A 12,999-nucleotide genomic window follows, 5' to 3' on the forward strand; every position below is an offset into this window, starting at 1 on the left:
CTTAATTTTAGCGTCTACAATGCAAATTTTCGACAGTTGAACTGTGGGTGAAATTGGAAATTGCCCAAACTCAAAGCGTTAAAAGGATATAATTCAAAGCCCTACTTTGATATTTTAAGTTAAGATATAGAGATTTAAGAAAAAAAAAATCCAAGATAGGAAATTAAAAAAAAAAAAAAAAGAGAAAGAATGACCCACCAAATGAATCATGATTCAGAAGAACAGGAGCTAGAATCCATTAAGGATTGATAGAGCTTTCAGTGCAAATGGATTCTTGTGCAATTTATTTCTTTTTTAATTAAAATTTTATTATTTATATCTATATGTATTTGGAAGTATGTGGCTGTACATATATATATAGAGAGATTATAGAATGCCAAAGGAATACTTGGGACATTGTCCTGGTGTTTGTCCTTGCGTGCTGCAACATTCTCTACGATATTATAAAAACACGAAACACAACAATTTTATTTTATTTTTATTTAATTTGTATTTTATGGAAATGTGGGTGAGAGTGCAAGTCCCCACGTAAACTACCTCATCACTCCTGTCGCTATTCTTGGCTCGGTTCAAGAACTACGCCAACATATTTATATTTAATTTTTGTAATTTGGATTGTGGGAAAATGTGCAAATTGCAAGTTGATAATATACATATGTTGAGGTTTTATAATCTTAAAAATATGTGGATATTATAACTTTTAATTGTATTAGATGCTTTGTTTATATAATTTTATTTATTCTTTATTGTGGTTTGTAAATTGCTTATTATTGATCAATACATTGAATTATCATCGATGTATTGTCATGTAATTATCTCCAACACTTTGCTCTTTGTCAAATTTTTTGAGACTGTATGGGCGCTACTTGAGCTCTCCACGCCCTCTACCTGTCAGGAATAGGCCTCAACTTGCCCATTTTGGCCACTCTTTAGGATCTGAAAGGCAATGTTACGACTTGGGATGCAGAAAAGGATAAATTGGTACATCAACAAAGATTGTAAACAAGGAAAAACAAAAACAAAAGGAAATTACCTAAGTTTACATGGCAACTGTACCAAAAACCTCGTCTCAAGAGTTGTTTTTATTAGTACTGGTAAGGATTTAGGTATTCCTCTAAGAAGTAATCACCCCAAGCCAGAGGACCGTTAACACCAACTTAGGGCTTGGTCATTTTTCATCTATTTATTCCAATTACGACCTGTAGGAGCCCTAACCAAGAATCTCTAGAAAAATAATTACTATTAGCTATATATTAATGGTTTTAGTTAAAAATCATGGTAAATGAGTATTATTAACTACGACTAAACAAAATTGATGCAAAAAACTCATTTTTTCACTATAAAAAAATTATTTGCCACAACTAAGAGCCATAGTCAAAACAAGCTATGTCAAATATTTTAGCCACCTTCACAAAAACCACGATCAACAACTATTGTATTGTCATGGTCAATAACTATTTGTTACAACAAATCTTGTTATTAACCATGACAGCTAACTGTAGTTCAATATTATAATTCTTCTAGTAATTACCTATCTTTGCATCTACTCTAAGACAACTTCATTTCCTTTATATATATATATATATATATATATATATATATGTAATATTCTTTTGTCATAATCACAAACAAAACAAATTTACACTTCTTACATTCAGGTTGTACTGACTCGGTTTCAGCCCGATATGAGTCCGTGTATGAACGGACTTATAATGACCACCCAATTATTTATAATTCACGTGAAAAAATCGTACAACTCAGAACATCTATAAACATTGATCCGCCATGCCTCAGGTATAACATTTGCTATCTTATATTCTTTTATGACCATCATACTTTCTTCTTTCATGATTTTTACTGCTAAAACATTAAAGGACTATAACAAATATTTTTCAAATATAATTTTTACAGTTTCTTACCTTACCGGTCCCATTACTAAGTTGCAACATTTAGAACTTTGCTCTTTATCAAAAAGGGAAAAAAAAAATAACACCTGTAAAAATTTCAATATATTTATGCTTTTTGGGAAAAAAAAAAAAAAGAAATAGAAGAGTTGAATGTAGGGTGAAAAATAGAGGGAGGGGGACATGAAAAAAACGACAAGAAATAGGGTGATAGTCACAATCGTATTGGTGTGAAGGGTTCCAAAAGGGCCGGCTTCACGTGGCAACGTTTGTTTCTTAGCAATGGGCCAATGGCGATGGCTCTGCATCTGCAAAAAACTTATGTGGTTTTTGTTTCTTTGCTGCATTTTTCTAACTTATACCACACAGTACACGACACTTCTTAGGATTATGTCAGGGATTCCACCTGTCCTACTCTTCTTGTTTTTTTCCTTTTCTTAATTACTACCTTCTTATTTAATTAATTATTTCTAATGCCTTTTAATAACCAATTAATTAAACCCAAAGTAATTTTGGGAATTTTTGTTTTTTGGATTAAAATGCTTGACGACATTGTATTTTCTTAAAATAATAAAAATTTGAAAGTTGTATATTCTTTCACATCTGAAATAAATAATATAAAAATTGTTTCTAATTTTTCACTTTATTATGATCAGTATTTAATTATTGAAATGTGCTCTTCACATGTCTGTTGACAATAATATTAAACTAATTGGTCATATGCGTCACCAACGACGCATGCGATCTCATTGGTAATCATTTCAAAAAAAAAATTCTAATTAGTAGCTGGCATAATTCCATATCAAATAATTAATTAGATTAATTATGAACTTAATTACCTAAGAAGTTTCCAAACAAAGTACACTCAAAATTCAAGTTGCTTCCAACACCGCCATCAATCAATCCAATTAACACCAACGAGTTAACAATCATCAATAGTTACACAAAAATTGATACATAAACTTAAATAATCCACCATGAAAATTATTTTTGATATGACTATGAGTATGACAAATATTTTAACTCAATCACAGCAAATAACTATTTTGTGACCATGATCAATGACTATTTATTTTTAATCATAATAATTTACTATAATTAAATATTAAATTTTTTTTAATATATATCAAATATATACAACTATTATAAAAATAAAATAGAAGAAAATGAAATGGTTTGTTCCACTTAATCACCACGATTAACAATCATCAACATTAGTGTTAATAATTAAGGGCAGGTGAGCAATGTCATACTAGGAGGATCCTAGCTAGAGAAGTAATAATTGGAGATGATCGAATCTGGATTAATTTAACATTATCTCTTAACTACAATTTAGGATCTCATGTTGTCTTGTAATTGGTAACAGCAAAGCCATGAGTCGAGCAGGTTTTGAGCAGCTGTACGTAGTGGATTTTGTGCACAAGAGATTTTCTTCTCACCCAATGGGTCCAAAGCACATGAATTCTCTGACCTGGCTGCATCTCCCAACATACTTTAACATATGAATTCTTGTTTTGATGTGCCTGCAACAAGACAAGCATATCTTGTTTCTATCCTTAATTCTCACATTATTAAATGTTACTTTGCAAATTCCCACAAAAAACAAAAAACAAAAAAAGAAAAAGAAAAAGGGATTTTGATTGAATATATGAGTGAGAGAGAAAAAATTAAATCAAAACATTGCGCTAGAAAACAGCACGTAGAAAGAGAGACAGTCTATCTCCATCACCAACTTCAAGATTTTAACTCCTAGGGACTTTTTCATTGTATTTTCCTGCTTTTCTTGTGGTTGTTGCTTCAATTTTATTTATCTTCCCATTTCAACTTAATATTCAATTTAGGACAATTTTGAGGTTTTTTGTAATTACAAATATTTTTTATTTCTAAAAAAATTTATAAGTATGTTCTGAAATTATAAATATCTAACAAATACCTTTCTACAATAGGTTGTCATAAAAGAAAGTGTTTGTTACGGTATTTATAATTTCAAGGGGGTATCTTATAATTTTTTAAAATACGATGAGTATTTATTAATATGACAAATCCTGAGAAAGTTCATTGTAATTTATCTTTCAATTTAACTACTCCTAAATAATTTTTTTAGTTGTTTATATCTGAATCTCATTATATTCAATTTTAACTGAACACGTAGAATTCGTTACTGGATTTATAGAATTTATAGGACTCACTGCGTCGATTTTTTAATTTTAGAATTATTTTAAAAATTCAGTATAGCATAGTAATAATCAACTTTTCAAAAAAAATATATATTTTAATTTTTTTCAATTTTAAGATCATTTTAAAAATTTCATAATATAAAAAACTAAATGTATTTGACCTCTTATTATACGGAACAAAAAATGCAATTTTGTTATCTGTTATTGTAAGTGAATGTATTATATAGATCATCAGCAGCCAACTTACAAAGTTTGATAAATGAAAACTAAATTTAAAGGCTGAAATGGTCATTCAAGCACTGTTTTGACGAGTTTGGCTAATCAATCTAATCTTTCAATTATATTTAAAAAGAAATGTTAATTTTTTCATGTTCCTCGACTATATATGAATTCATATATATATATATATATATATATATTGAAAATTTTCATTCAAATATATAGATTTTGATGCAATTTACATCCCTGTCTAAGTAGGTTAACTGCTTTATTTTAAAAAATACGTATAGACTTGTACTTTTTTTACATGGAAGTAATTTGTTCATTTACAATATTATAAGGGAATTGCTTGAATTTTTTTCAATATATATATATATATATATATATCCACACTCTCAATAGTTCTTTTTCTTTTTTTTTTTTTTGAAATGCCACTCTCAATAATTTAGATGATTAATTATTTTTGTTTAGAACAACTCAAAACCTAGCCATGTGATTATACCATTCAAAATTGAGTATAATCCATTTGTTAACATGTTGAATGTATTATACTTATTATATATAAGGACAATTACACTCTTTTTTTTAGATTTGGTAATTATACGTAATATCTTTATAATTTAAAAAATTATATTTAATATCTCTGATGTTTGTTTTCGTCTAACAAATAAGTCCCTCTATATTTAAAATTTACTGAATTTATTGATATTAACAAAAAAAAATTGAAAGAAAGTTAATATTTGCCCTCGATGACTTATTACTGACTTATTGTAGGTCAAACATATTTTTTATGACTAAACTACACTTGTAACGGTAAAGATATACCTCATATGCATTAATGTGTGAAGATGTATAGGAGCAATTTGATCATAAAAATAGTTATTTGACCTGCAATAAATCAATAATAAGTCAATCGTCGGTATAATATCAATAAATTCAATGAATTTTGATTAATATGATAGACTTATTTGTTAGACAGAAACAAACCTCAAAAATACTATATGTAATTTTTCAAAATATAGGTAGTTTATATGTAATTAAATTAAATTTTAGAGAAAAATTGTAATTATCCATTATATATTAATAGATGTACTGAAATGGACATTATTACATGTAAGATTAGGCTAGTGATGATGTGTGTTAAATAAGTTAGCAAATCTAGCGCCCCCATGTAAGGACAAACATAGGATGATCGAGTTGAGTTGGGACACCTAAGTCTTAATTGATAATAATTAAGCTTTGGTCTTAGCGCCATAATTAGGTGCCAGCATGTCAAACACACATAACGGTTCATTAATTTATCATAAGGGATTTTGTTTCTTCCATTGCTTTGTCTTTTCCATTAACAATTTCTCTCTGATAAAGATTTTTTAAGAATGCGATTACAAATATGGACCAATATAAAATTGAAGAACACGACAACTTTCTTGAAAGCACGCACTTTCACCTCTTATCCCTTCTAGAAAAATTAAATTAATAATAGTTCAATTCTGTTTATTTATTTTAACATAAATTAACTGCTATTATTAAAAATCGACACGTATGCCACTAAGATTCGACTAGACGATGAAGTTGAAATTTTATGACTCTAAATAAGATGTTTGCAAAAATTCAAATGAAATATTTTTTAAATTATAATTTAAATTAAGTTTATAAAAAGGTATTTAAAAATACAATTTCTGTTTATGCTTTTTTTTTTTTAAAAAAAAATATTTTAGCTAAAACAAGCTAAAAATTGTGAGTAGGTGAATAGATGTTTATTGCAGTTTAAGGCATTTATTGCAACTTCCATTTTATGATTTTTTTTTTGTTATTATTTTTTATATATATTTAAATAATGCCTCTTCCCACCATGATGTTTTCGTCTACTGGTTAAGAGTAAGACTGGTATCCGATGAATAAATTTAAGATCATTAGTTCGAAACACACAAGATGTGTGCGTATTTGACTCATTTTATGTGAGTATCGAATTATTGTAATTTATTTACTAGTTTAGTCAAATTATAATTTATTTGGTATAATTACATGTAAATCTTTTATAGTTTGATTGTGGGGTGTAAGTGTTACATCTGTTAGTTTAGGGGGGTAATTATTACATGAAGAATAGTTCAAGGGGCAAAGTATATTTTACCCTTTTGAATATAAACTTGATATAATATGGAAATGTACTTAAATAATATTTATAAATAAAATAAAAAAAAAGATTGTGATGCTCGCGAGCTCACTAACAAATAGAATCAAGCTCGACTTCAACCTTGCCAAGAGCTTGGGCTCGAATGCCAGTCAGCACGTGAGCCTCGACTCATCTTCCACCCATATTTCCATCTAACAAGTAAGTCCCTCTATTAGTCAAAATTTATCAAATTTGTTGATATTAAAAAAAATTGAATGAAAATCTATATTCATCCTTAATTGATTGCAAGCCAAATAAATCTTTTTATAAATATATTATCCTTATACATCTTAATCCATTAGTGCATGTGAGGAGTTATATCTTTACAGTTATAAAATGAAGTTTAGTCAGAAAAAAATTATTTCAATAAGTTAGTAATACATTCATCTGAGGGTAAATATCATTTCTTATTTAGTTTTTTTTTTGTTAATATCAAGAAATTTAGTGAATTTTTTACAAACGGGGACTTATTTATTAGACAGAAGTAAATCTTAAGGGTATTAAATGTAATTTTAATTACACCAAACCTCATGCAAGATACTGCAATTATCCCATAAATAAATAATACCCCTTCCTATAATGATTGAAATCTACCCATCAATCATTAGGTAATTTCATAAATAGACTGTTAATTCACCAACTTTTTACCTAACACTTCCAAATCAATTTTTTTCTACTTATCATTATTCATTTCAAATGCTATCAACTTTTATATTTTACTCACTTATTTATTTCTTTTAAGAAAAATTAAAACACTTTCCGAAAAAAATATTAAATTATACAAACACTTCCTGAGATTTTAATTTATATCCCATCATATGTGTCTCATACTTCATTTTTAATAATTCATTCTCGATCATCACTACGTGATATAATGGAACAATTCAAAATAGCTCTAATTTACTTGAAATATCAACGTATGGAATTTCCTTTTCGAAGATAAAAATAAGATGTGAAACAACTTATCCACAATTTACTATTTTAAATGCATGATGAAAATGACGCAAGTTGAAATTTGCGTGTCAGGACAAGTAATCAGACGCGATTAATCAATAAAAAAAAATTCTAAAGATAATAAATGCAATCATTGAGACTATCCAATGTATCATGTAATGCAGTGCATGTACTTACACCAGAAGAAATATAATATTTGATCATGGTAACAAATAAATAATTATAATAAATAGTTATTGATTACAAGCACACAACGTTTGCCGATCGAGATTTTTGGGAGGATGAATTAAAATATTTGTCATGATTTTTAATTATGACATGATGATATATTTAAAAAATATATATAAGAAGAAAAAAATACTGCATCTGAATTATGGAATTCCCAATTTTCAATCGGAAATAGTTCGTTTTCCACCTTCAAAAAATAGTTTAAGTTAATTTGTGGAGTTGGTTATTCTCTTTGCTTGGGATTTGTAGGAGGCCCATTTTTTTCACTTAGATATTTTAATTAAGGCCCAAGAGCTGGCAAAACTCGACATTGCTGCTAAATTGGCTGCAAGTCCATGGGATTTTAGTTCAATTGATCTGGTAAACTTTGGAAAAGTTACATAGGAACAATGAAAAGAAGTGGAATACGAGGACATTTAAAATTATCATATATTATGTATTGCTCTTGTCAATAAAAGAAAAAACAAAGATTAAGGGGTCATTTATATGGGGTAAATATTTGATTAAGTTTGAATGAATTATTTGTGGAATAAATAAGTTAATAGAATTTATGAGGCGTCTAAATGACGGTGATGATGATCCTCAATTATTTTTCGAAAGTCCAAAGCAAAGAAGTGGATCCCGTTTGTCAGCTTAGCAGGACCAAATCCTTCTGGCCTAAGCCCCAAAAGTTATCAAACTCATTTTATTAAAATAAATTAATATAGTAGGATCTGAAACTAAGACCAAATCGGCAAACTCACACGATGAACAACAGGGATGACACTTCATCTAGATTCTACTGTCAAGGGCTACATCACTTTTAAAAATCTCCAACAAACTCCTCATATATCAATGAAACCAGTAAAAAAATACTCTTCAAAGACAAATTCAAATCAAGTAGGAATATTCTTGTTAATGGGCTAACTTCCGAATGTTTCTAGTGATATGTAGCTTTCCCTATCTAACCCTCCAAGTATCACTCTATTTCCCTTTTATAAATAGAGGTCTTGTTTTAATGAAAGAGGTAACTGAAGTTGTTGATACTCCACACACTTCTCACCTACACAAACAGCGGGCTATGAGTCTCCCACTTGTTTTTGGCACTTTACAAGCTCATGTTAGCTTCTATTTTTACATCCAAGCACTTCACATTATATATTTTACTACTATTTTATATTTTTATCGATTTTCCTATCAAATTCAATTACTGACTTTAGGACTTCCAAAAGGTTTCTTCAAGTATTATTGTGTTGCTGAACTCTGGTATGCATTAGATGGATAAAAATTGTGTAAAAAATCGTGTAATTTTAACTTTGTATGATAAATAAGCATAATTACTTTTAAACATCCTTTAACCAATTCAATACACAAATCCAAGGACATAAATGACCTTGCGCGTACCAATACCTTGGCTAGATTACGCTGGATTGTAGTATTGTACCCCTCGAGACCGGACATGCCTCTATTTCTTGGGCTTGTGGAATTAGCATCGGACCTTTACGTATTAACATAAACATATGAAAAGAGTATCCAATCCGTTCTTATCAAAAATAGTAAATGGGACCTAAACATATATTAACACTAGCATGATCACGACCTATATTCATGACTAATTTCAAGTAACATGAAAAATAAAGGAATTAATGAACAACCATATTGTTTCATCAATGAGATCATATATCATATATGAATAAAAAATTATACTTTGAATGGATTACATAAGAGACTCATTTTATAAATATTGAATGTGAATAAACCAAATGATATATATAAATCATGTCATGTTTGTAAAGTATAATTCAGTTTGCTGATTGACAATATTATCAAATATCCAACATTTTATTCTTTTATTGTGGATAACAAATTAGGAAGAGCACATGGACGAACTCGAACCTCTTAAAAGTAATAAAATATAATAAAATAAAAGGTAGTAATAGTAGCGAAATGCTTAGAAAGAAAGCACAAAATTCTTGACCACATTATAGAGAATCTTAGCTTTAGAATCATCAAAATGCTCAACTCCATGAAATCCTCCTTCGCTAAACTCACTCACAACATCTACTCCCTTCTCTTTTAACATTTTCACTAATCCGATTTGTCGATCGACCAGGGGGTCTCCCTCACAGCCCGTCACCAGCACTCTCCACCCTTGATCCCTTACCTTCTCAAAATCATGTGATTTATCGGCCGTCATTGGATTAGCGTACTCGTGATCACGGTCAACGCCAATCGGCAACCCCAGATCCCACATAACATCCGCCACGCATGGCGGGAACACCTTGTCATTGGCTAATCTGACCTCCGACGGGGTCCTCTCCACCCCACCAAAGAACGGGTGATGCAATATCAGCCCTTGGATCTTCACTGGCACCAAGCCGTCCCCGCACGTCACCGCACGTAAACCCACATGGTACGCTATATTTCCGCCGGCACTAGTGCCCATGAGAAAACACTTTGAGAGATCAGCAAAATCCGTCAACCACTCCTCACCGGTGCTTCTGACCCATTCCAACGCTTCCATGCAATCATCGTAGGCGGCAGGCAGACGGTGCTCGGGCGCGAGACGGTAGTCCACCGACACGACCACAGCCGGAATTTCGCTCGCGATTTCACAGCAAAGCTTGTGGATAAACAAAGCAGCTGCACTGCCAAGAATGAATCCTCCACCATGGTAGTAAATTAGAAGGGGCAGTTTGGTTGCCGGAGCAGCTGAGGACTCCGGCCGCCGGGGGAGATAAACACGAGCCCAAGTGTTGGTTTCTTTGTTGATAGGAATATCCTTGCTGAGGACCGCCGCGTCAGAGGAGGCGGGGCATTGAGGCAGCTTCAACGTACGTGTGATCGAGCCGTCGGGGTTTCGGATGATTCCCAAGTAGCCACAGGGATCAGCAGTGGGATCAATTTGTGGGAGTTCCATTGAAGATTTAGACAGGTTTTAATTTCTAAAACTGAAGAAAATTCAGAAGCTTGGAGTAATAATCAATGCCGGCTTGAGAAATCAACAGCATATATATATAAAACTTTGTCTGATTCTTGAAGCTTAAGTGTTAGGTGAGCATTTTAAAATCATTTGTTGCCAATTGATTTTTTTCCCCTTTTCTTTTTAGCATCTCATCGATTCAATAAATACATCTATATATTAAATATAGTAAATAATAAATTAATAATTCTCGATTGAATCAATATATTAATATAATTATAAATAAATTGTAATAATTCACATAAAATAAGACAAAAATTCACATAATATACGACAAAAACCTACATATTTAATGAGATTCAAATTCATAATCTTGAACAAACAGCACATTATGGGTAGTACGTAAAATATTCTAAGCTGTCTGAATTTGGCAGATTGATTCATATCTTCAATTATAGACTATTACCATATTTTATATTTGTATCTTAAAATTATACACAACTTAAGTATACAAAAGACGACGTGGTATTAAATGAAAATAGAGATACTGTTAACAATCAGAAAGTCAAATTAAGACCTAAGTTTTGCATTAATTTCCATGTGATTCATTAAAATCAATAGATCAATATATGATCACATTGTAAATCTAATTTATACATAAAATAACATGCTTGAGACCATAAAAACTCACATTAACTTTATTTTCTTGAAATTAGGATCAACTTAATTAAGGGGCATCACGTACTATTGTCGTGGCTGAACAGAACATACTGCGCAAGGATATTTTATCTCTTGCATATGGATTTAGGCCGATTTAATTGAGCGTTATGAAAGTAAATAAATAATGAAAAACTCTTACTCAAATTAATTACAAAGTAAATATATTAGACTTGCTATGTGAGTGATCACTTTTCTTGAATTGTACATCAATCACACGACAAGTATATTATTGGAGTTAGTCATCACCTTCACCATCAATCTAAGTTCCAGCAGCAGCAGCAGCTTCAACACCTTGATGAGAATGAAGCAAGTTCCAGCCAGCAGCTTCAACACCTTGATGAGAATGAAGCAGACGTTGAAGAACTCTTGGATACAGGGTGAAGGACAAAGCGCATTATATTATTGAGTCATCACCTTCACCATCAATCTAAGTTCCAGCAGCAGCAGCAGCTTCAACACCTTGATGAGAATGAAGTGAAGGTTGAAGAACTCTTGGATACAGGGTGAAGGACAAAGCGCATTATGAGAATGCGCTTTCTTTGTATTTTACTGAGTTGCCTGCGTGGGTTGTTACATCATTTATTCTTGATTTCATTGGGCCACCTCATTGCCTAGGCTGTTAGTTTGTTACTTGGTAGTTAGCTGATGTGGCTTGTGTATATATATCTCTCTTCTTCATCTTCTTAACTGTAACTGAAATTACAGAGATATTTTGCTGAAATGGAGTTCTACGTTCTCCCCCAATTCTTCTACTTTTTCTGTATTCGTTTTCTTTTGAATTCCAACATGGTATCAGAGCCTTCTATATGAAGGTCTCTGGGATACGTATTGATTACATTGAACACAATACTGAAGAAATATGGCAGATTCAAGTTTGAATAGCAGAGCTGCGACAGAACAGCTGGAACGAGAAGCACTCTATATTCACCCCTCGGAAAACTCCAGCTTAACACTGGCGTCTTCACCTCTGGACGGCACCAACTTTCTAACATGGAGTCGTTCCGTCTATGTCGCCTTAGGAACGAAAATGAAGCTTGGCTTCATTGATGGTACGCTTCCAAGGCCGGATACAGGTTCAATGACGTTTGAGCAATGGCGTCGCGTGGACTTATTGGTTGCATCTTGGACATGGAACTCCATTTCGAGAGATATCGTAGAATCCTTTATGTTCGTCAATTCGTCACGAGAACTTTGGCTAGAGATACAGAGTCGATACGGAAGAAGTAATGGACCGATGATATATCGGATCCAGCGTGAGATATCCACCATTGCACAGCATGATCTATCACTAACAGCCTATGTGACTAAGTTGAAGAAATTCTGGAACGAGCTTCTAAGTTTAGCGCCTAATCCGCGGTGTACTTGTGGCTGTTGTACGTGTGACGTGAATAAGGCGATAGAAGAAAGAAATGAACATGTACAATTGATGCAGTTTCTCATGGGACTCCATGAGATTTTCGACCACGAAAGAAGCCAATTGTTGATGCAAGATCCATTACCAACCTTGGAACGAGCGTTCGCCATGTTGTTCACAGTGGAGAATCAGAGGCAAGTGAATACTGAAGTTGGTGCGCTTCCTCAGCAGATGGCTTACCAATTTACATCAAAGGACGGCAGAAATAGTGGTGACAGGTTCCAAAATAAGAAGAGAACTTATGTGGACAGAAGGACTTTATCTTGTACGCATTGTCACAAGACTGGGCATACATCAGACACATGTTT

The 12,999-nt window shown here is 31.8% G+C and overlaps 1 protein-coding gene across 1 annotated transcript; it reads right to left on the bottom strand.

The window, feature by feature from the left end:
• LOC105160714 (carboxylesterase 1-like) lies at positions 9,528–10,691 on the bottom strand. Its single transcript, XM_011078194.2, has one exon. The coding sequence runs from the start codon at positions 10,552–10,554 to the stop codon at positions 9,586–9,588; it is 969 nt and encodes a 322-aa protein (XP_011076496.1). The 5' UTR covers positions 10,555–10,691; the 3' UTR covers positions 9,528–9,585.

This window comes from Sesamum indicum, linkage group LG4 (genome assembly GCF_000512975.1).
Source record: "Sesamum indicum cultivar Zhongzhi No. 13 linkage group LG4, S_indicum_v1.0, whole genome shotgun sequence".
In the NCBI taxonomy this organism is placed as follows: domain Eukaryota; kingdom Viridiplantae; phylum Streptophyta; class Magnoliopsida; order Lamiales; family Pedaliaceae; genus Sesamum; species Sesamum indicum.

What these genes read in the sequence shown, in the direction of transcription:
- LOC105160714 (XM_011078194.2), bottom strand. Translation starts at nt 10,554, where the DNA reads ATGGAACTCCCACAAATTGATCCCACTGCTGATCCCTGTGGCTACTTG.